The sequence below is a fragment of the Heliangelus exortis genome, chromosome 1, assembly GCF_036169615.1.
Source record: "Heliangelus exortis chromosome 1, bHelExo1.hap1, whole genome shotgun sequence".
NCBI lineage: Eukaryota > Metazoa > Chordata > Aves > Apodiformes > Trochilidae > Heliangelus > Heliangelus exortis.
The window spans coordinates 63074009-63098716 of NC_092422.1; the positions used below are offsets into that span (position 1 = coordinate 63074009).

General features: G+C 40.6%; 1 protein-coding gene, 1 long non-coding RNA gene and 1 other non-coding gene across 4 annotated transcripts; 2 read left to right on the forward strand and 1 right to left on the reverse strand.

Moving 5' to 3' along the window:
• The first annotated feature begins 842 nt into the window (after positions 1 to 842).
• RNF149 (ring finger protein 149) lies at positions 843 to 24142 on the forward strand. 2 transcript variants are annotated; one of them, XM_071746169.1, is made up of 9 exons: positions 848 to 1526; positions 9009 to 9259; positions 12250 to 12318; positions 15248 to 15330; positions 15807 to 15903; positions 16400 to 16426; positions 17219 to 17414; positions 17711 to 19791; positions 23540 to 24142. In XM_071746169.1, the coding sequence occupies exons 1-8, from the start codon at positions 1061 to 1063 to the stop codon at positions 17767 to 17769; spliced, it is 1248 nt and encodes a 415-aa protein (XP_071602270.1). In that variant the 5' UTR covers positions 848 to 1060; the 3' UTR covers positions 17770 to 19791; positions 23540 to 24142. The 2 variants fall into 2 exon arrangements, with proteins under 2 accessions (XP_071602281.1, XP_071602270.1); XM_071746180.1 differs by lacking the exon at positions 16400 to 16426 and having other exon boundaries at positions 843 to 1526.
• LOC139797287 (uncharacterized) lies at positions 19415 to 21452 on the reverse strand. The gene is made up of 2 exons (XR_011726395.1): positions 20683 to 21452; positions 19415 to 19804 (listed from the first exon to the last, which is right to left on the reverse strand). It is a non-coding gene; the product is annotated as an uncharacterized lncRNA (long non-coding RNA).
• On the forward strand, positions 20097 to 20212 carry LOC139791863 (small nucleolar RNA SNORD89). Its single transcript, XR_011724072.1, has one exon. It is a non-coding gene; the product is annotated as a small nucleolar RNA SNORD89 (small nucleolar RNA).
• Positions 24143 to 24708: the final 566 nt, after the last annotated feature.

The following is a 24708-nucleotide window of genomic DNA, read 5'->3' on the forward strand; positions in this document are numbered from 1 at the left end:
ATCTGAAGGGAGCTTTGCTCCCTTTCCTTTGTATGGTTGTGCACTGCTCTACTGGCTGCTTCCTGACCACCCCTTCTCTAGTTTTAAGCTGAAAGAGGGCAGAATTAAATCAGATGCTAGGCAGAAATTCTTCACTGTGAGGCTGGTGAGCCAATGGATCAGGCTGCCCAGAGAAGCTGTGGCTGCCCCGTCCCTGGCAGTGTTCCAGGCCAGGTTAGATTGGTCTTTGAGCAACCTGGTCTAGTGGGAGATGTCCTCGTCCGTAGCAAGGGGGTCAGAACTCGATGATCTTCCAACTCAAGCCACTCTATTATTCTGATTTTCCCCATCCGCCCTTGCTTCCCGCCCTCCAGCCGCGTTTCACTCAGGACAAGCTTCACCCTTCGGTGCAGGCGCTGAGCCCCAAGAGGCTGCAGCAGTGACCAACTTTAATTCACCGGCCTGTCACTGGCCAGGCTGATGCCCTGGACTAGAGCACCCACCCATGCCCAGGCTGAGAAGCCAAGGCACGGAGAGGCCGGTGCGGGGAAAGCTCCAGCGGACGCTCTGCGCACAGAAGCCGCTTTAACTTCATCTCCTGAGGGCACCGGTTACGCGCAGAGGGCCGAGGCTTCTCCCCTCTCCCGAGCACCTGGCCTGCTGCTGCGGTCCGGCCCGGCCCGGCCCGGCCCGACCCAATCCAATCCATCCCGCTCCTAAGCGTGGCAAGAGCCGCTGATCCCGCCCCGGCTCTTTTCCTTCCCGTCCCGGCATCCCCCGGGGACGTGGGGGAGGGAAGCGAACCCCTCCGCGGGGGTGGTGCCGCGCCTGTGCGGCAGGGCTGGCGGGGCGGGACGGGACGGCCTCCGCCTCGCCATTAGCCGCGGCGGCGGGCGGGCTCCGCCCGGGGCGGGCAGCCGGGGTGGGCAGCCGAGGTTACCTGCGCGGCGCGGGGAGGCTGCGGGGCAGAGCGAGGCGCGGAGCGGCGGGGCGAGGCGGTTGGGTGTCGGAGCGGCCTTCTCCCGCTCCCGCTATTGGCGTCGAGCCGTGTGGCGGCGGCGGAGGCGGCGGTTGCCGGGCCATGGTTCGTCGCGCCCGGCTGGCGCTGGTGGCGGCGGCGGCGGCGCTGGTGGCGCTGGGGGCGCCGGTGTGCGAGGGTGCACGGGCCCTGGAGTGGTACACGGCGTGGGTGAGCACGTCCTACGTGGAGCCCCTCAGCAACCGCACGGTGCAGGGCAACACGGAGAGCGGCCGCTACGGGGACAGCTCGCCCAAGGAGAGCGCCCAGGGCCTGGTGGGCATCCCCCGCGGCGCCTCGTCCCGCTACATGGAGGGCTGCGCCACCGACACCGACTACGATGTACCGCTGCCGCCCGGCGGCCGAGGGACCCCCGAGGGTGACCCGCTGCCCTGGATCGCCCTGGTGGCCCGCGGCGGCTGCACCTTCAAGGACAAGGTCACCAACGCGGCGCGGAAACGGGCGGCCGCCGTGGTCATCTACAACGAGGCCCGCTTCGGCAACAGCACCGTCTCCATGTCCCACCTGGGTGAGCGGGGACGGGCGGCCGAGAGGTCCGGGGGAGATGGGGAGGGGAGGCGGGGGGGTTTGGCTTTGTCTGACGCCGGTTCGCCTCGGCGGCGCGGAGAGCGGCTCTGCGCAGTGAGGAATGGGGAAGGGGGGGGTTGGGTGGGTGCCGAAATCCCCGTTAAAATGGTACAGAGTCGCGTTTTTGTTTTGTCTCCCTTGAAACCGCCCTGAGGAAACGCCGGGGCTGTCTTATGTCTTCCAAGTTGTTACAGCCTGGGGGTCGGGGAGAAGATGCGGTGAAGCTGTCGAAGCGGGCAGCAGTATAAGGGGGTGCAGCCGGAGGCATTTGGTTTCATTTAGAGCTACCTTTTTTGCTTTGTATCCCCGGCAGAATGGCCACAGTGGCGACGGATCCCGCACGCCGTGCGGAAGCGTGCCAGGTGTCCAAAAGATGCCTTCTGGTGCCTTTGATGGCACAGCCGTAGCTGTTTGAAAACAGCTTTTGGTATAGGCTTTATTGTAATAGCTTCATCGCCCTTCTCTGCGCAGGTCTGTAAAGAATGGGAGAGAGGTGTCAGCGTCAGGTAATTCTTAAATCCTTGTAAATGCGGTAGGAAAACTGGAGCCTAGAGAAGGATGTTGACTTGGCTTGTCTGAGCGTGCTGGGGATCCCGAGCCTAGAGAAGGGAACTTTGATTTTTACTAAGATAAGAACCCAGATGTTCCATCAATGCAGCCTCTGCTTGGGATGTGACACCAAACTGTTGCTGGGTTTTTATGAGTGTAACACCAAATGCTTAACTCAAAACAAAACAAAAAAAAAAAAAAACCCACCCCAACCTCGAAGCTATGCTGTAAAATCTGTTTGCATTTATAGACTTCTGAGGAACTGGAAGACCTTCAGAGGAGGGATACACAGACAAAGCAAACTTAAGTGAGAAATGCTGCAAATGTGTGTCTCACATGGTCCTGGCACAATGAGTTTGTTCACGGCCAGGCCATTGTTCTCAGTCATGAGGAAGGGGAAGGCTGGGGACTTGGCTGAAGTAGCACTATAATGCATTTCTAAAGCAAGCAGGCTTTCTTTAGCACGGTGAGCTGAAAATCTCAGTTACAGAGCTGTTGCTACATAGCAGATGTGATATATGGGGTGAAATCAAGTCTTCCTTCTTGGAATACCAAGTGGCACCAACCTGGGGGTTGGAAGCAGGATTACCATTTTTCTTAGCCTTCTCCTTGCTTGGGTAGATCAGCCTGGCCCATCTCTTGTGTTCTTAATCTCCTGTGAAACTGCAGGTGCAATGCTAGGTGAGATGTACCTTGATCTCAGTCCCATGTGGCAGTCAAGGTACTTTGTTGGGTAACTCTTTCCTTTTTACCAGCTGCCAGTTTCCTTTTTGTGCTGCTACTCTGTATTGGTCAGTCAGTACAACATTACTATTCCTCCTTGTGGGAATCTTTCCACATTCCTCTCCACACCCCATCATCGCCTTTCGTGAATATTATTTGCTCTTTTGTGGAATCGGTTCATACTTTTCTCACCTTGCTTATTTTATCAGCTTTTTATGATTTTCTCTGTCATCTCCGTGCTGCAGAAGACCTTCTCAGGCTTATGTTCATGTTTGGACTTGCTGGTATATTTACATCTATCAGCACTATAAAGAGAAGCGTTTCCTGACTGCTGTTTTTTTTCTTAAATTGGCAGAATGTTTCTGGTGAAAGCTCTACCTGTGTAATAAGTGTGATTTGGTATAGTATTTATATACAAGAATAGTTTTGTACTTTTTTGTACTGACTTTGTAAATGAAGATTGGATTTCATGATGGTTTGGTTGGGGTAGGAATGCAATATAGTATCAGTAGCTCTGCTGGAGTCTCAAATCATTGTTTCATGGTTGAAACTTTCAAACACATAAATGTTAAATTTTTCAGTGCCCTTTGGGAATTCAGGGAAGAATTACTGTTAGTGTTTTACATCTTGGATTTTTTCAAGGGGAAAAGAAGTCTGTGGAAGACAGGCACGGGAGAGCATGGAAAGTTATGCTGTATTTTACAGCACCCAGGTTTACCATCCCTGAGAAGTGACTTGGGGAAACAACCCCATATTCCTGGAGGAATGCTGAGAGGCAAATACCCCGGGGAATCTGCAGTGCTTTAACTAAGGAGTGGAGTTGTATGCATAAGGAACATCCACGTGATGGATTTGCAGTTACCTGCACTGAGATACAAGATGGAACAACGGTTATGGCTGAGAGAGGTGTAGCCTGAATTTTTTAATAGTGATAAATGGGTAACTTTTCTTACCTCTGAAGTTTCATCTTTTCACTCTCCTTCTGAAAAGCCTGGCCTTTGAGCTTTCTGGTGTGTTTGATACGTGTGTGCTGTTGTTGCATCTTCTTGGTGTTTTTTAGGTATATTCCAGCTTGAATAAAAAGATAGATTCTTGGTTAATCAAAGAAGTGATGTGCTCTAGCTGGTGACAAAGCATTTGACAAAGGACAGATATTCCAGATACTTTGCAGTTAGCTATTTGTCCCAGGTACCTCATGAGCTTCATGAGAGTAGTGAGTAGGGATTTTAATTAAAGTGTTTAAACAGGAGAGTTGAGATTTGGAACAGGAAGTCTTGCAGTCGTGTCCTTCATTCCAAAAGAAAGCTCTTCCAGTATGACTCTACTGATGTGTCTCATGTTTTTCAGGCCTTTGCTCTGCATTACAGGCCTTTGTTCTGAATTACATTATTTAAAATGCTGCATGACATCCCTCCTGGAGGGAAGTAATAGTGAAACAACTTCACGTGAGGCTGAAGAGGGTATTTTTCCAGTGGAAGGTACTAATTTTACCTGAATGACTCAAGGAGTTGTATTTCAGTTGTTGAATTTGAGTAGTATAAATGCAAACTTCAGTTTTGCAGGAATATAGGCTTTGCAGGCAGTCTTAACTCTGTTAATTTTTGGTGGTGGGGAACTTAACGTAATACAGGGGTTTCAAATTCTGTCCCAAACCCAAATTAACTTTATATATAATATAAATATTAGCTGGGTGTGTTTTGGATAGGAGTCTGCAGAGACAAAGTGTTGTGGAAAGCAGAGTTAAGGAGACTTAGAGGCTCAGTGCTGCTTGAGAAATGAGGGAGAGGCAGTGGTATATTGTAGTGGAAAGAAGCAAGGGTCCTCTGGGTCTGTGTTTTTCCAGTTATACTTTATGCATCTAGCCATCCCTGAATCCCCAGAACATAGGCATGAGGACTATGAAATAAAATATGGTCGTGGCTGACACGTGGGAGGAAGGAGCACTGTCTACAGTAGTTTGAGGTAGGTTTGGAGTGGAACTTTGGTGCCTGGCTTTTGGATTTAAAGGAAGCTTGGGACTTGAGTGTATGACCTTAGTTATGTAAGGAGAATGGTTTTGACTTGGTGTAGCTTTGCTGTAATAGAGCAAGCTTGTTCTTTCTTTCATTGTTTTTTTTTTTTTTATGCAGGTACATTGAACAAAACATATGCAAGCAACTTTGTACTTAAAAGTACAAAGTTCAGTTCCTTGCTGCGTTCCTTTAGCATTACTCAGGATTCTCAGGTGGTGTGTAACTTCTGTATTAGTGATGTTTTCTACTGAAAACTTCTGGTACCATACTACTGAAAGGACAGAACTGAAATCAGTGGCTTGTTTGACTCATACAGTGACTGTATGATGTTGAGCTGCTGTGTTGTTCTGAAGAAGCAGGAGTAAATTCAAGATGCTTGTACCTATTTTATGTGTAAGAGTGCATGCATGTTGGAAAACCATGTGGAAAGATGAAGGTAATATGTGCTAGTGTTGGTGGCTTTACTCTTAAGACTCTTCTTGTTATGCATCCTCATTCTTGAGGCAGATGAAAGCGTAACATGCACCATGGATTTGGTGAGATGAGGTTAAGGTAGATGATGGAGACAAAGCTTGTCCCTGGATTGTTAGTGTACTGTTACACATTTGGTAAAGATCAGAGGCACTTGTTTGGACCAGGAGCTAAAGAGTGTTAATTGTGTTAATTGTGCATTCAGTGTTAATTGTGGTATATTAATAGGGTGCCTATGATTAAATGGATTTAAGGGCTGACCTTAAATATTTTTACCAAGGTGCTCAAACTCTGGGAGGTTTCTGGTGTTTCTCATGAGGACAAAAACTGGAGTATATCTGTGATTGGTTTCTGAATGATAGTTTATCTTTGTTGTGTGCAGACATGAATGGGAATAAAAGTGGTCATTTGGGATGCCTGAAATAATGTTCTTTTTCTTAATCAGGAGAGTGCTGGCTTCTTTTTGCAAGAGAAAACTAGCAATACTACAGGTAACTTGGCACCCTGACAGAAGACAGGTTGTAAGAGTTCCAAATTTGATTTCTTTTCCAGATATCCGCATTATCTGTGAGCTCTCACTTCTTTATAGAATGTTGAAAAACAAATCACATACCAGATTTCAGTTTTTCCCAATTCAATAGAAGCATCAGTTAAACCTAGAAAAGAAACAAATTTAGTGGAGTAAAAAGGTGTTTGTTTATTGCAAAATTAAGATGTTGTAGAAAGATAAAGCCAACAAAGTGTGCTCTCAGTGCATAAGTGTATTTGAAACCTGGAGTTCTTTTACAAATGTAATGTGAGGTCTCTGAGTTGTGTTGCAGTTGAAGAAGCTGATGGAATGACTCAACAGCATTTCAGTCTTTGAATAATGTGTTTCAGAACAGTAGTCTAAAATTAGTGAGGAATGAGTTAAAGCCCATAGCCTTACAGTCTGCTCAGGGCGACTGCTTCTCTGAGACTGCTCTTTCTTTTGTAATACTGGATTGCAATTATTTTTTTCTTTCCCTCCTTCTGTCTCGTGACCTTCAAGGCCATCATCGTAATTGCATGTATTTTTAATGGCAGGTTCATCACCAGGTCTTTAAAACTGTTAAAATGCTTTTAGTGGGCATTTATTTTAGAATGTATGGCATGGTTGTGTTAGTTCTAAAACCAGAAGGTGTCACACTGTCTAGCAGCCATTGTACAAAAGTATCCTGACTTCCATTTCAAGGAAGTAAACTGGCTGATAGTTAGACATGCTAGTGACAACAGAGAAAGGCATTGCTGATTGTTGTGAGGGTTTGAAATACTTCTTTGTTAGAAATTATGCAGAGAACTAGATAGCAGGATTAAACTGACTCAAGATTTTGGGAATGAGGAGGAGACCTTTATCAACTGAAAAATGTATGCTGCCTCTACTCTTGGAACTATCTTTTTTTTCTTCCCCAGTCCTGAAAGAAACCACATTAAGACTTTCTAGCACTCCTATACTGTTCACTATCCATCCTTAAAGCACCTCTTCTGTTAGCTCTTTGTTGATTAAGGACGTAGGACTTAATCTTCCCATTTGGGTATGTGAATAACAGTTCTGAGCAATGCAAAATAAATTTCTGCATTCGTAAGTTCTTTTCTTGTCATCTCCCTGTGGAGTTGCACAGGGCCAGAAACCAAGGAGTGTTTCACAGTATTCTCTACAAGACTCGTGTCTCCCACATATAACGCCTTCCTGGTGGTTCAGAGAGGAGAATAATATTAATTAACCAACTTTTAGTACACTTGGGCTTGTGGTATTGTGTGGATTGGCACGTTGTTGGTTAGCAGAACTAATTAGTGGAGCTTTATTACTTGTGGATTTGTCCTCTTGGTCTTCAGCTTTGCTGCTTTGTGTCTCCTAATGCAACCACCAGGCAAGGCAGCACCTGCTGGGAGCTGCTGGCAAGCCAGGTGGGGTACCTGAGTGGGGGCACATGTAGGGCCCTTTCCCCTGCAGCATCATTTTCTTTGTTTCTCTGCACCATCCTCAGAACTCCCAGAAATATAGCCCAGTTTGGAAAATCTGCTCTCTTGATGTGCCTTGATCTGACAGGCAAGTGTAATGGTTTTTTGCAGAAGGTGACCAGAAGTGGGACGGTTGTGTAAGGCAAAGCTGAAAAAGGATATAACTGGCATTGAGATAAGTTGAAAAACCATCCTTAGTGTTTCACCCACAGCAGACTGCCTGCACCTTACAGAGGGAGGAGCTGCTATGCACAGAAGTGAAGCTTCTGCAAATTCCCCTTGGCAGGGTAGCAGAATGGCCAGGCTGGCAGGGCCTCACAGCCAGAACCATCTTGGCTAAAGGAGTTTGTATTAAATATTTCAGCAAATAACTCTTCATCTTAGTAGGCAGAGAAGTGGGTGAGTTTGGAATGCTGCTTTTGAGTTTTGAAAATCCCCACTTGATGTAATGTTATAAATTAGGCAGCCATTTCCTTTGACATAGTTTCTCAGCAGTGAATCTAACACAGCCGTGAGGAAAAAGGATTTAAGTCTTTAGTGGGAGGTCTTCTTGTAGGCAGGTAATCTTGTGAATCTAAAAAGGTAGCTGTGGCACTACAGCTTTAGATTTCTGGCTAGAAAAAAACCCTCTCTTCTTTCTTCTTCTTTCTCTCTGAATCAAGCTTTGTTTTACCTTCTCAGAGGTAGGAGTGCAAAGTAAGCTATAAAGCAATGGCTTACCAAGGATGTATAGCAGTGTTGATACACAAAGAACCAATCAAATAAAAATAGCATCAGGAAAAGGTGACATTTTTAAAAAGTGCATTTATTTGTAGTTTATTTTGTAATACTTAGGTTAGATGTTTCTGAGACAACACTGGAGATGCTTCTAAGCAAAATGGAGTAAAACTTTGGTCACAGAGAATCTTTGGTTTCTGCTAGTCAGTATATTGTCATTTTTTGTGGCAGTGTGGTTCTTAAAAGCAGTCTTTTTTTTTATTATTTTTTTTCTTTGGAATTGGGTAATTTTGCATATGGGTTGAGTGCTTTTGCGTTCTACTCGAATAGAAAATTCCTTTGATTCTCTGCTCTCAAGAGTCCCAAAGTATTTCTTGACAAGTCCTTGTCATGAAGTTTCATTAAATTTTGAATATTTGCTATTGAATAATCTTTGTATTTCAGTGTTTAATGCAATTTAATATTAAATATTTGAATCTTTATTCTCTTTGTTCATGTATCCATTGTAGTTGTGCTATGGATTTGAATTCAGACTTAATGGAATGTCTCCATGGTATTTACATATTGTCTCCATCTGTAGCTGAGATTCCCAAACTGACAAATAAAAGGCAGCTGTTCCTGAATTGTGTGTTAGAACTTCAGCAGCCTCAAGATGAGATGTGTATATTGTGTGTTATTTTTGTGTGGCATCCACATCCCACATCACTGTGTGGAATAAGGAGTATAAGACCTTGAACAGTAAAGATACATCTATTGAAGCTGATCTTGTGTTTGAGAATTTCATAAAGTAGATAGAGTTCTTTACTAGCAGACTTGATATAAAGTGTGCTGTGCCTGATGAAGTCAGAGGGTTTCTGGAACTTTGCTCATTCACCTTAATGAAGGAGCCCAAATTACCATCAAGCCAAAATGCCTAAATTTTTACTGTGATGACTGACCTTTTTTTTTTTTTTTTCCCCCCCCTCCAACAGGAACAGGAAATACAGTGGTGATAATGGTTGGTTATCCAAAAGGAATAGAAATATTGGAGCCAGTACGAAGAGGGATTCCAGTAAAAATGACTATTGGTGTTGGTACACGACATGTGCAGGAATATATTAGTGGTCAGTCAGTTGTGTTCGTAGCCATCGCTTTCATCACCATGATGATTATATCGCTTGCCTGGCTCATATTTTACTATATACAACGTTTCCTGTATACAGGATCACAGTTTGGAAACCAGGTAATGGAGATGATGATGTTGCTTTAGAATAATCTGTTGTCTTATGTCAAATCATTTGCCTGCCTTTGCTTGTTTACTGAAGTATTACTGAAGATCTGTGCTTTCTTGCTATTTTGCTGTCTGTGAACGCTACTCAGGAATGGTTACTGAGGCTAATAAGCAGTATGCTAATTGGCATTGCAGGTTTGACTAGCTATAATTATTAGATACTCATATGAAGTCGTGGGAAATATATTTAGCCCCTCGTCAACAACTGAGTAAGTGCACCTTCTTGTGTGATTTGTCACCTAGCTTAACTTCCTTCCTTTTGAAATTAAAAATTATTTTCATTCTTCAGTAATTTTTATCCTAAAATTACTAACTTCCCTAATCAGTTTTGTTTGGGTTTTGTGTGTGGGTTTGTTTTTTTTTTCTATTTAATTTAAATAGACCATGGTAATTTTTTTTTCTTAAGACCCACAAGTCATTAGGGCTAGAACATTTGCTTCTAAACCTTTATGAAAGCTACTTTTCATACTTGTAATCCTAGCAATCCACTATAGAGTATTGAACTGGAGCAGACTAGAAGGAGCACGTGTGGTATGATTCAGCTCTCTCAGACTACCTGAAGTGTAGGCAAGTACTGGGAAGATCAGGAGGAAAATTTTCTCCTTGCATGTTCCTTCCACTTTCATGGTCTTCGATAGGTTAAGTCAACTTTTACTTTTTCCCTTGAAGGAAGTACTTAGAATAATTTTGGTTGGAAGGGACCTTGGGAGGCCTTCTGGTTCAAACTCCCACACTCGAGAGGGCAACCTAAGTTGTTGAGGGCCTAATCCAGCTGAGTTTTAAAAATACCTTTGGATGGCACTTACCTATGCGTTTCAGCTCTTGAAAAAAGTTTTGTACCTTAGTTCTATAATAACAGTGAAAGAGAAAGTAGCACTTACCTTGTTTTCTTTGGGGGTTTTTTGTGGTTTGTTTTTTTTTGTTGTTGTTGTTGTTTGGTTGGTTTTTAGGTTTTTTGGGGTTTTTGTGTTTTTGTTTTGGGTTTTGTTTGTTTGTTTGTGTTTTGTTTGGCAAGTAGTTCTCTTTTTTTCTATATCCTCAGTTCTGAACACCAACAAAAATGTGGTTTAAATGACTTTTTATCTTGAATATCCCCTACCTTCTGCTTGAACGTGTTGATTCTATCTTTGGGGGAGGAGTAAGGGATTTTTTGTTCAGGGGTCAGGTCTGATAAGGACTTACAGGTCTCTTCTAGTAAAACATTTAATTTCTCTTTTTAGTAACTGAGGGTGACATATGGGACTCTTCTGTTAAACTTTTGGTCTCCTTGAAATGTTGTTTCCCAAGAGCCTTTTTTTACTAAGCTTTAGGTCGTAGAACATCCTGAGAATACTTTAAAGAAAACAAAGTTTTGAGAAATGTTTGTAGAAGAAGGATTTTGTGGTGGTGTTGTAACAGTTACCTGGTGAAGAATGTTGCTCCTTCCTGTTGGCTTTGTGTTAAGGGAAGTTCACAAGCTTTATGAATAGTTTTGAAAGCTTTTTTTTGGGTGATATTTCGCACAAATATAGGTACCACAGACTCTTAATAAATTTTGCCACCTAGATGCTTCTTAATTAAATGAAATTCTCTAGTGCTAGAAGACTCTGCTACTTTCTTAATTCTCCCTCTTGGAATGGCTATTGAAAACAATTTATAATACCTTGCAAAGTTTGAAAATATTGTGAGGATCTTGATGCATATTTATCATCAAGAGTCTTAAAAGAACTTTGGAAACAAAAGAACACTTTTCTTACCCAAATCTTACTCTGCTTGGCTTACTGGCACCAGTATAATTAAAACATGTGAGTGAAGTATGCCATGCTTTAAAGCAAGCTACTGTGTAGCTGCTAAGTGAAGGTAAAGATGAGTATCTTAAGATTTATTCTAACAGCAGGTTAGCAGTAAAACTTTGGAAGACCTTCTCAGTAATGAAGATCAAACAGATGCAGAAAACCCTGAGCTGGTACAGATGGTGGAATTGACTGCTGCTGCTGGTAGTCTGTCCATTTGTGAAGACTAATTATTTTTTAACACCATAAAAAAATAAACCGAGTTTGCCGTGCTGTAAGCTTGTAGAAGGATATATATAAGTAATTGTAATTAGCATTACAGAAGAAAGCTGCCATTCTGTTTGGTTTTTTTTAAATTCCTTTTACTTTTTAAATTTACTTTAGTTTTTATTCCTTTCCACCAAGGAGGGTTGCTGCCAGGCGGATCAGCATCTCTTAATTGGGAGCGTTTGGTTTCTCAGTTTTAGCAGCAGCTAAGCACTCTGTATTGCAACACAGTGCTGCTTTCTTTTCCTTCTTCCTTCCCCTCTAACAATAATCAGGACTGTTACTGTATAGAAGTCCAGTATGTTGTCTCATGTCTGTTAAGCCTTTCTTCTCATCTCCTTTGCATAATATGTCCTTTCAGAGCAAAGCTTTGTGTAACGTGTGAGACAGCGTTTAGCTGAGGGGAAGCACGAGTAGCTCCAAGCAGCCTTTTGACCTGGTGGCCAGCTGTAGGCTGCCCTGCAGGATTCCACCATCTCTCCAGCTTCTGTGCAACGTGTGCTAGCTCACGGGCTTGCCTAACTAGAAGGTCTGGTTATATGGCTGATGTTTCAGCACTGATGCTCCTGAAGCCTTCTTTAGTGTCAGTTTTTGCTGTGCAAGAAGGCCCAAACACAAGGCTGGATGTGTTGACTTGGTGTGCATAGTTTGCACCAGCCAAGGTCATTGTCAGAGCAGTGTGGTCCTCTATACTTTTTTTGTTTGCTGTACCCTGAAAATGCAAAACTTGCAATTCTTCAGCATCTGCTGGCTGGAAGTGTTTTGCAAACAAATCAGCTAGCCAGAGATGAACCTTTAAATGCATTCAGAAGACTTAGTAATCCTCATAGGAAGTATTTCAAAGCCTTGAAAAGTAATTCTTAAAACTAATTTGTATATTAATATTGGAAATCTTTCTTCAAGGGACATAGGAAAGAAACCAAGAAAGCCATCAGCCAGCTTCAGCTGCATACTGTGAAACGTGGAGAAAAGGTAAGTCAGTGGCTCTGGTTATTGCCTTATGATTTAAAAACTTTTGCAGTGTCTCTAGAGAATTCAAACTAAGGTTTTCATGTTGTAACTGCAGTGTGACCTTCTTACCATTTGAGCCTCATTTTAGGACCTTTGCTTTGAAGGCCAAGCTTAAGACTGAAGAGTCAAATTTGAATGACTGACAAACTGGAAGTCTGTTTTGTTGCAAATAGTATCTGGTTATACAGCATGTTACAGGAGACTACAGGGCTGGTACTGTAAAGATGAGGAAGCACTGATCTTATCAGCACTTCACAACATCAACAAGTGGATTGCAAAATACTTCCTAGGACCTAGTGGTTGCATAGTTCTTACAGCTGATGTAATATTTTGTTTTCTTAAAAGAACATCCATCTTTTTATTGATCAAAAGGCCTTAGAACTCTAAAAAGGTATGAAAAATGAAACACTTTTTAATCTTTTGACATACAATGCATTAAGGAGCTATATAGACTTGGTAAGCATTCTTTTTTTAAAGTACATTCTATATAGTAAAGCTATTCTAAAAAATAAAACAGCTTTGAAAAAGTTCTCTTTGACAGCATATGGCCTAAACTCAGATGTGCTCGAAAAACTGCAGTAGAAAAAGCCAGAGTTTTGAAAGAACATTCTCTTAGCGGGGGTTTCAGGCAGCTTTCATCCTAGATGCTATATTAGTTTGCAACTAGACTTTTGCAACTAGACTTCTGCTACTACATAGACATTTACCCCCACCCTTACATGTCTTATTTGATTTATTTTTACTTAAAGACTGATTTTCTGAGAGATAAAAAACAAGGATAAGTGTGTGTTTGGTTTTTAAAATACATTAATAAGATTACAGTGAGAAAGAACATTTATGTGTCCTATAAAAAGAACTTTAAAAGTTGTGGTTCATCAGAAGCTGTTCAGCTCCGGTCACATGCTACGGAGAGTATGTCCTTCATTTAGTAAATCAGTTTTTAAATTAAAAAGCCAGCTGTTTTTGAACTTGCCTCTTTTCCCCTTATGCATTCAACATGTTAAAGTTACATTTTACAAGTATTTGTTACTTTTAATTATATTCTAAATTCCATCAAAAAGTAATTATTTCAAGCTGTGAACAGAGGGATGTCCATACTTCGGTTCATACAATGGTGAGATCAGAGATCAAGGAAGATGGAATTGAACCAAATTGTGTGTAACTGAACCAATCGTGTTACACTTTGTATCAAAGTGAAACATCAGCATAGGAAGAAATGGATGTAAAAGGGTCATGATGAAAGTTATGGTGAGAACCACAAGGAAGCTGTTAACTGCTTTTAAGTTGGTGTTCAGTAAACCTCTGAGAAGGATTTGAATTATGAAATGTTTGCAGAGTAGTAGGTTCCTTCTAACCAATATACCCATGCCTGAAATAAAATGGAGGAATTTGAAGAAGTTGGTGTGCAGTGTGCTGGTTCTAACTCTGAATGCCATGTTAGTTCTGTGAATTAGAAATAGATTAGATTAAAATCTCAATTAAATAGAGGATTTCTGCATGGTAAATTGTCTTCTAATTAGACTTGAATCACCCTACTATCAGAAAATTTATGTAACAGTGATACAGGGCTACTTCATGAACTTAGGTTAATTTATCAGGTTAATTTATCCTGTCAACTCTGTAAATCTACTTTCCTTTAAATATTTCCTTTCAGTCATTATGATTAAAAGAGTATATGTCTTCTATTGTGACACAATATAGTCTTTTTCATTGTCACCTTATTTGGTGTTGAGGTATTTAACTAAAAAATAGGTCAATATTGTAAAAGGGTATTTGCTGTCATGTAGATTTTTCTTGAAGCTGATGGAATTACAGGAAAATGGATGCTCATTTGAATATGGGCTATATATGGAATGTGTGGCCTTTGCTTCTTGTACAAAATAAAAAATATTTGTTACAGAATAAATACTTCACTTGCTTATGTAAAAAAAGTCCTAGATTGATTTACTTGGAAATTTATGGCATTAATTATGTAAACTGATAGCATTCAAGGGAGGGGAAAGTTTGCTTGCAGTACTAATTCATTTGAGTGTTTGTGGTAGTGAAATGGAAGTTCTTCAGTAAGCAGCAAATTCAAGATACTTATTTTACAGGGGATATCCCACTGTTTTAATAATACTTACATTTATATAACCAAAGCAACATTGAATTATTTCTCTTGTTCTGGAACAGATGGATATCTGGAGATATCCATTGTCTTTGCAGTGCAGCTATAAGCATGGTTTCAAGAAGGCAGTAAGATCTGTTAGGTATCTAACCCTTAGAAATAAACAAATTGAGGTGGGGAAATACTACGTTTTGACTGTCTTTCCTGGGAGCTTGGAGAGTATTTTTAAAAACCATCCCAAATTGCATACTTTGTCTCTTCTAGCTACCAAGGGATACCTGCTAGGATGTGATAGAAAAAAGAAAAAGTGGGTAAGAAGGGGTTTAAGTATTGAACCCCAGTAATCTTGTCCTACTTAAGCACTTGCAAGGCTTTGGGACCATAAGTTAAGAATTACATTGTGGGCTTTCATCTAAGCTAACCTTTAAAAAAATTTCTTCTGATTATAGTTACTTTAAAGAAATTTCTTCTGTTTATAGTTACTTTAAATTGATTTTTTTTTGTGTGTGTGTGTGTTCTCTTATGCAAAGTCAATGTTTGAAATGTAACAAATTACTTAAGGTACCATGTCTGTTTAAACTAAAACAATTGGAGTTTGTCTGCTGTAGTATTTGGTATAATTTGATCAAACCGCCTCTTATAAAATCTGGGATTAAATGAAAGGGATTTTTATTTGCTAAACCATTTTATGTATTTTACATTCTGTGAAGCTAGCTATTTCACAAAGCTTGTTCTGTAATGAAATATGGATTTAATGCATAATAAATGTGTTGTCATCTTTAGGGTTTAGATGTTGATGTGGAAAACTGTGCTGTGTGCATTGAGAACTATAAACTGAAAGACACTGTCCGAATTCTGCCATGCAAGTAAGTTGCTGTAGTTATTATTTCCTCTTTAGCATGTTTTCCCTAAGAAATACGTGATAAGCTTTCTGGAAGCTCTACTGGAAGTGTGGTGGCAGAGCTGAAGCTGTGCCATTTGTGTGGCATGTTACATGTTGAAGAGCACTGGGATACCATGTAGTGTTCCATATCTATGCAGGAAAAATGAACAATTGAGAGAAGCCTAGGAGTGAATTAGAGCTTTCTTAGTACTGACTTGAGCCATACACTGTTGAACTGGTGGCTCTGTGGTGTCCTTGTTAGTAATGTCTCTTATTTCAGAAAGCTAACATGGAAGGCAATGGTTCCAGAACTGCCTGTCCTGGTAAATCAAGCAGTACCTAATTGTCAAGGTTCTAAAGGAACGGGTTAATTTTTATAAGTAGTGACTCGTGTGTCATTTGAAGGAATAGTGTGTGGCTTTCATGATAAAGGTTCTAAAGTGCATTTTTTTTCTTTAGGCACATCTTCCATAGAACGTGCATTGACCCTTGGCTTTTGGACCACCGAACTTGTCCAATGTGTAAACTAGATGTTATCAAAGCTTTGGGATACTGGGTATGTTGCATGCTTACTTTAATCTTCAAGGTAGAAGTACAGTACAGGGTGAGAACAGCTGTTACTTGACAAGACTGAAGAAGTGAGCACAGTTGCAAGAATTACTGAGTGAGAAACAGAAAAATCAGTGAATTTTATGGATAAGAGTTTAAAATGTATATTGAGCATCTTAGGAATCATCTGGTTACTCTTTTGTGGTAACAAATTTTTTTCTATCTCCGTCTGATGGTAGTAGGAAGGTTGAAGCAGAGGTGAGGCAATGTGCCCAAGCTGCAAAACCAGAACTTGAGTCAGTAGATCCAGAGCATATATTTGAACTTGTTGAGAACTGCCATTCAAAGGAAGAAATTAGCTTTTCTGTCTTGCGTTTGTATACTTGCATGTATGCCCTGTGTTTTATCTCTGTAAGTAAGCCATTACTTAGAACCTTCCTAAAGATGTTCACCAAAAGTTGGTTAAATAGAGAAAATGATGTGCTCTCATTTCTTTCTGACAGCACCAGAAAAGAGAGAAGACACATGTGGTAGGTTACTCAGTCACTATTGATAAATAGCCCTGAGTTTCACTAAAATGCCAAAGGCATGGATGTACTGCTCTTCTACTGATCTACAAAGATCTCCAGGAAGTGGGGGTGTTCCTTGGTTTCAGGGACCTTCTTTGCATAGACTAGGTCTGCATTTTGATAGCTTTCTGCTTACTTCATTGCAGAGACTTAGGAGCTCTAATTGGTAGCATGATTGTGTGAATTTTTCACTGATGGGAGGAAAAAAGTGTGAAGAGCAAGGCAGCTTCTTTCAGCAGTGTCACTTGCTGAGTGACATATTTGCAGACAAGAATACGTAGCCTTACTACAGAGACCTTCTGCAAAAATGCTGAAGGCTCAGTTCAGTTTCAGTGACTACAAATATTTCAGATGCTTCCAAATTTTTAAAGGCTCAAACCAGCACGAAAGCACTAAGTGCTGTAACCTGCCTTTTGTTTTGTAAGAAGTGGACTCCTAACCAGACTGCAGCTGTACTGTTGCTCCGGTGTTTAAATATTCCATGTAAAAGGCTGGCTGGGTTGATTCCTACTGTTGCTGCTCTTGGCTCAGGGGTCCTGTTGAAAAAGTGGCTTTTCTGTTGCTTGGCTTTGTTTCTTTGCAGTTGGACAGTAACACTGAAAGTAGACACTATCCAACACTGTATCCGTGCACATAGATAATAGGCCAAAAAATGGTCTTTTTCCAATCAGGTGAGATGACAGTCATAACCTGGAGAAATGTTGATGCCTAATGTTTGACAAAAGTGTCAGTGAAATATATTTCATTTTGAAGGGGGACCCTGAAGACGTACTTGAAGTTCCAATACCTGAGTCAATAAGTGGCAGTGTTTCAGTGGGAAGCCTGAGTATTGCTTTACAAGATGATGACAGAAATGAAGTGAGTGAATTGTCAGCTTCCTCCACTAATGAATCTGTACTGCAGTGTACCAGTTTAAAAGAGGATGCTGGTGAAACCACAGCATTACTTGGTAAGTAATAATTGAGTTTACTCCTTGATAAGCCTTAATGCCATTCACTGCACTAGGAGAAGCCATTCTCCAAGTGATGTTAATGGTGTTACTATTGCAGTGCAGACCAGTTGGAGAAAATTTTTTCTTGAGAGGGGAAAAAAGATGTAAACGCCACTACTTACAGAGAGAATCTTGATAACCTTGGGTATATACAAATATGAAATTTGTTGCCAGAGTTTGGATTAATATAACAATTAATATGTATTAAAATGGTAAATGAGCAAAAAATTTTTCTTCTCATTCCTGGCTTCTAGATGTGGATGTAAGTAATAACCGGCATGGAGAACATCTGTCTAATGGAAGTTCCCACTGAACTGCATCGTGGAAGATACCTTGAATAGACTGCTGAAGAACTATTATTTTTTATTTAATTAGTATGGACTTTTGTCTAGTTAACGGGAAAAATAATGTAAATTATTTTACCTTTCAAACTTTTCTAGCTGGTGTTCCAAAAGGGCTAATAACTAAGAATTTTGTACACAGGAGGATTTTATAAAATCTCCTCTGGATGTCTCATCCTAAAAAAAAGATGCAATAACCCTTTTTCTGTAAGCGTTGTTACAATGTCGTTGTGTTCCAGAGGGCTGTAACAAAGATGAAGACTAGGCAGTGAAAACAATGTAGAATGTCTAATGGAAACATTTTTTGGATATGCACTATTTACATTCAGTAGGTACACATGGAGAACACTTACAAGGCTACAGCTATTAAAATGTTCTGAAAATTCTGATCTGTTGTAATTGGAGATGGGTATTCTTAGGAAAGATATAACCTAACCTTGAAGTCAAATAATTTCATGGATATGTTGCATATCCTTTTTTGTTAGGAAAAAAAAATTGCTAGTTGCCGCTTTCCTTACATGTAACAGATACTAATTTGATCTTGTAGTGTGTTCTACTTGAAGCAGATGCAAAGAGAAAAGGAGACTTTCTCCATCTTGCTAGCTTTTATACTGAATTTGGCAGTAGTAGGTTGTGCTAGGTGGTCTTCACGTGCTGAGCATGTAGACTTACTTAGGTATATGCACACTGGTTACCTCTTTCAATCTTAAACTCAGTAGAACAGAGGTAAAGGGCTAATTATGGCTAAAATATATTTATTAGTCTATTTATAAGAATTTATGTAATTCCTTCTTATTCCCTCTCCTGTCCCATCCCACTTTTGTTATGTCCAAATTTAAATTGTTCCTTAGGGTCTACAAAGTTTTGTTTTGTTTTTTTTTTCTTTTCCTTTGCATATAGATGCTGGAATTCTTCTCTTGGGTATTCCACATTAGGAGTTTTGACTGGGTTTGCAATTAGCTTTTATTCCTTTCTTTTAGATTAGCAGTATTGTGCCTTATAGTAAAATACTTAAGAAACCTGAAGCATCTGAGAGTAAATATAAACCCTGGCATCTCCCATTATGACCTCTTAATTAAAGTATTTATATACTGTAAGTGGCATAAGGAATTGCTAAACTTTTTTTGTAATGAAATATGTGCATTTAAGACACTACTTACTTAGAGTGTTAAGTGGTTGTTTAGGATTTTAGCATTGTCGTGTTATAAATAATATGCTACATTCCTCAATTTTCTTTTGTAAAGCTGTTACTACACGTTGCTTAAAACAGTGTCTTTTACTAGACATTTGTTTTAGAGTGCATTTTGGTTTTAAAATGTACATTTGGAATGTTTTTAAGAAAATATGCAATTCTTTTTCTAACTTATATTGAGCTTCAATAGAAGCAATAACTTTTCTTAATTTTAGAATGAATGTTCCAGAGATGACAGAGGTTTCAGCTGGGGAAATATAATCTGAATTTCTACTTTGCAGAGCAGATGTTTCACCCTAAATTTCCTGCAAATATATAGCTATTAATACCTACTTTAAAAAACATAAATCTGCCTCCTGGCTATAGGAGCGTTAACTTGTAGGTTTAATGAAAAAATTGTCAGGTTATAGTTCTGATGTCACCAGCAGGTGCAAGTTTTTGTGATGCCTTTTATCTTACAAGAAGCACATGAGAATGGAATATGACTGACCATCTCCAAAACTGAACAACTGAAAGAAAAGCAACCCGCAACTAAACCAAACAATGTATAGGGACACTTAAGTCTCCAAAAGAAGCTCGTCAACATTTCCAGAACTGCCTTTTTAACTGTCTCTTCAATATTAAAATCTAAGTCTTCTCCCTCTTCCATAACACAAAACTGAACATTGATGTAGTGAATGTTAGAGGGTTTAAACTAGCTCAAGGAGGAACCAAAAGGCATTATCAAGAGGAGTCTTGTCAGTCTGTGGATTGTCTTGCTGATACCTGCAGCACAATACTCATGCTGAAGGGGAGAAATGTGGTAAGTACTTCAGCTTTTATGTAATACCTATAAAAATAAAAGCTTTACTTAAGAACAAAAGCTGAGATCTTGCTAAAAGCTGGAAGAAGAGCTGAAGAATCTGCAAATTGAAAAGCATGCTTATGAAATCTGAAGTGTACAACTTAGAAAACTGAGTGTGAAGATTCTGGGAGTAAATTTCTACTGCTGGCACTATAGTGGTTTTGTTTCAGCCTTTCACCAGTGTAATTACAATTGTTTTGGTCAGATTGGTTTCTACATAGTTCATCTTTGATACAGTTTTGTGTCATAAGGCCAGCTGTGGTACTGAGGAATGATGACAATAAAAGGCCGAATTGCAGTGCCTCCAGCAAGCAGTTTGCTCTCCTTGGAAGCACGATGACAAAAATTGTCTGAAGCGAATCATTAGTCTGACCTCAGTCAAAAAGCTGCAAAAAAATCCTTAGCAAAAAGGGATGGGTTTAAAAAGGTACAGGACAGGAAAGAGACCACCTATGGAGTTAAAATTAGCAGCAAGAGAGAAATGTGAAGCTTATAGCGTACAGCTCAAACTCGATTACTTTTAGAGTAAACAGATGTAAGTAGCTATAGGTAAATGCTGGTTCCTAGACTTTGCTGATCTGGACCTCTACTTTCTAGTATTTTAGCTACCAGAGTTTATATGAAGTTCAGAACTAATTAGTCTTTCCCTGTTATGAATGATTTTGCAGGATTAGTTGCCTTGTGACTTCTTTCCATACCATTTGGAGAATCTTCAGTCTGCCTCTTCTGCTTAGGCTCTGTACTGCCTAATGTGAGAGAATTGTGGGTTCCTTCTGTGTCCCTCAGCCCAATCTTTCGTTTTCTAACAGTGTTTTTTTTCCATAAAACATGCAGGAGCATGGCTGGGACCTCTGTTTTTGTCATTTTTTCCTGAAATTGCAATCACAGAATGCTAGGAGTTGGAAGGGACCCCTGGAGATCACCTAGTCCAACCCCCCTGCCAGAGCAGGTTCACCAAGAATAGGTTGCACAGGGTGGCATCCAGGTGGGTTTTGAATGTCTCCAGAGATGGAGTCTCCACCACCTTTCAGGGCAGCCTGTTCCAGTGCTCTGCTGCCCTCAAAGTAAAGAAATTCCTCTTGTTGAGATGGAAATTGGGAAAGAAAGTTTATTACTAGAGACATTTCATGTGGTGAAATTATGCGAAGATAAAACATGGTGCCTACATGAAATGGATGGCCTTCCAGTGGCAATGTTGAATAAATCATTTGAGGAAATTCCCTAGCCAGGACTAGGGGATGTTGCTTTTGCAGAGTTTTGTTGGTATAATTTTTATTGGTATGGATTTGCTAGCTCTGGGATTAATGTTACAGAGAAAATTTTTTTAAGTTCAAGCGATTTTTAAAAAATAGCTATGAACGTGTCAAAATGGACTGCTCTTTAAAGAGGCCCTCTGTTGAGAACTCTTATTTTTTTAATAATAGTCTACAAATGCCAAATTGGAGAACAAATCTTACAGAAAATAACTGTTTAAACTAGCTTCAGCTTTCACACTTGACAGGAAGCAAAAATGAAACATAGATGTTACAGGTCAAAATGCTTGTTAATAGTGAGTTAAATTACCTGCAGTACAAATTGAACTGGAAATTTCATCTTTTCTAGCTACCCCTAGACTGGATGATTCTTTGGCCCTAGGCAACGGTTGGAGGAGATTCTTTGCATGTAGTAGGGAAGTTTGATTTGATAGCAATAACTTCGTCCCCTTGCCCCTCACCTCCCTGAGTATGCAAATGTAGTCCTTGTTGTAATTAGTGCAAGGTTCTGGAGGTATGCCATAGGAGTTGTAGGATAATTTAACTACAGTGGGAAGGCTTTTAATCCATGACAATTTAATAAACTGGATACTGGTATATTCCTGCCAGAGTTGGGTTGTGACAATGGTGGAATTCCCATCCTGTGCCAGGGAGTAACTTGCAAGGAGAAACACAATTGCAGCAACTTCAAACACAGTATCAAACAGTCAAATACTTTTTTTTTTTTTCTTTTAATCACTTCTTGATTCAGGAATGCTTGTCCTTTCTCATAGGACAGGCCAGTAGTAAGTTGTGCAGAGCAAGTGCATATGGGCACCTGCTCCATGCCCTGTGCTTCAGAGGATGTCTGAGGCAGTATCTGGGCTTTGATTGGGATCAAAGGCAGAAGAACAGACTGAGTCCTCCCAGGATGCTGACTATGGACAAAGAGAGCTTGACCCTGGTGATCTTTGAGCTTTATACTGAGTGTGACATGTATGCAAAGGAATACTTTGGTCAATTTTGGGAGACCTGTCCCATCTGCTTCTTCCCCCCACAGGAAGGTTGCAGGTGTGATCCCTTTTCCTCCTTTTCATTTCCAGCATAAGAGATTTAGCAGCATCAAGCAGTGCTCTTTGTTTCTAACAGAATAAATACAAGCAAGAGCTTGTCTACATACCATTCTACCACAATAAATATAAATATTGAGCACTATTAGTCCTGTAGCTGTTAATTTCTGAAAGTAGAGTTACTTAAAGGAGACTTAACTGAAAAATACTAAAATACTAAAAGAAATTTGGTTCTGTCTTGGCTCAGAAAAGGACAGCTGGTCTTGATCAGCTCAATCACAAGCAGTAGGTGTTGGTTTTACATTAGCATGGCAACAGATAGGGCACAAACAGGTTGGACTTCTTATTTAGCTGCCCCATGAATGCAGGCTTCTTTTTAGTCAAGTCTAGACATGCAGCTACTGTAAGCAACATCCACTGTACTTTGAAGCATACAGCAGTAGGTTAAGAATGGCATTCTGAATTTGTGGAGTATTTTTTCAGTTGTTGCCACAATGTGTAACAAGGTTTTGATACACATCGACATCCCAACTGTTAATAAAAGTGGGAATTCTTGCACAACAGAACCTGTGTAGCATCCTGATTCAAATCAGTAATGATGGTGGTGTGGCAATGGTTAGGTGGGTGGTCCAGGGGTGTTTGCTTTTGTGTTTGTTGGGGTTTTTTTGTTTTTGTGTTGTTTTGGAGGAGGTGGTTTTGGAATGAGTTTTTTTGAGTGAAGAGGTTGCATACATAGTTTCTCTTGGGTTTTGGCACTCAGTGTCAAATGCAGTGTTTCTGCACTGGAAAAAGATACTGAGATCGGTAATATACTGAAACCTAGTAGAGGGGTCAGCTGGCAGTATTTCATTGAGTTAACCTGGAGGGAATGGAGTTCTTGGTGTTGGCTGCCAGGTGAATCAAGCTGTTGGCACCTTGGCAAGAGACCATTCTCTTCTGTGTGTCTTCCCTCAGCCACCAGGGTGGCTGAGACTTTAGACAATGGCTTGGACCAAATTAATAGCTTGCTGCTACAGAGAGGGAGAGAACAGTCTTCTCTATTTTTGCTGTATTACTTTGCTCTGTCTCACATTCAGATTAAGAGTATATGATAAACTAATTTACCTGAAGTGATGAATTACCTATCAAAACTATATTTTGACAAGCTGGGAAATGCACTGTCCTTACTGTGCAGTTGAGTTTTAGAGCTGGGCAAAAGGGATGAGGAATTGGGGTGGAGGATGGAAGAGCAAGACTCTCCCCTTGGGTAAGGTAAAGAGATGTGTTCTTATAATAGGGCCATGATGAATTACAGTCCCTAAGATGGTAGCAGGGTGTGGGGTGTGAGTGGTTTTGAACCGTGGTTGTAACATGTCTTCTATCTGTTAGACTGATCTTTATTTAATGTGTTCTTTTATCTCATAGGTGATATGTGAAGATTTGGACATTGGAATTGTAGATTAAACATGCACAAATCAAACTGAAGAGGTTTTTTTGTTCAGTATGGGTCCTGATCTCTCTCCTCAGATATCCTGCTGTATTGCAAAACTTCGATTTGAGAAAGTTTTAAAAGTAGAATGTCTCTATAATTGCATGTGTTTGTGTGAAGAATGCATTGCCTGGAAAATGTCCACTATACTTCCATTGGACCTGAACCTACTTTTCACCATCTGAAACATGGTAATGATACTGCATTTTTAAAGGAGCTTATCCTACTTAATTCAGAAGAACAAATTAATTGGAGTTTCCATTGTTTCGTTAGTCTGAAGCTTAAGTTCAAAGCTTTGGAGCCAGTTACTTCTACTACAACCATAACTGCATTTGAACTTGCTAGTCAGTCAACTATTCACTACCAGCTGTCTCTTATGGTAACCTTGTGCTAACTTGGTTGCACTGTTTGAATTAAGCACTGGGCTGTCTTTTCCATTGTGTATGTACAACTGTAAAAATGTCAAGTTATGCATTGTTGTTGTAACTTAATGGCTAAAAGCTCAAATTCCTTAATAAATTATACAGAACTTTTAAAAGCAATGCCTGAGAAGCTGGTGGGGTTTGTTTTCTTTGCTTATATAAATGGTCTGAGACACTGAAGTAGCACAGCACAAAGGCAGCTTAACTTTAGGCTGGGTAGCTAAGGGGGGGAGAGCCTTTTGTGCATGTTGTAGTGCATGGTGGGCTAACCTGGAGTGGGTGCTAGGTGCCCAGCCAGCTGCTCTCAGTCCCCTTCCTCAGTAGGACAGGTGAAGGAAATAAGACAAAAAAACTCATGGGTCCAGAGCTAAACAGACTTGATGAAGATTAATTTTAATTTATTGCCATTTCAACAGTGGGATAGTGAGAAACAAGGACAAAAGTAAAACAACTTTTCTCTCCCCTTTGGCTTCTTAGGCTCACCTTTACTCCTCCAGTCCTGACTCCCCTACCTCTCCCTTCCCTGTGAGTGGTGGCAGAGGACAGAAGGAGGATTGGGGTCAGTGGTCTCTGCTGTTCCTTCCTCACACTGTTCCACTGCTCCAGTGGGGATCCTTCCTGTGGGCTGCAGTTCTAAAGGAACTGCTCCAATGTGGATTCTCTCCAGGGGGTTCATGGAGTTA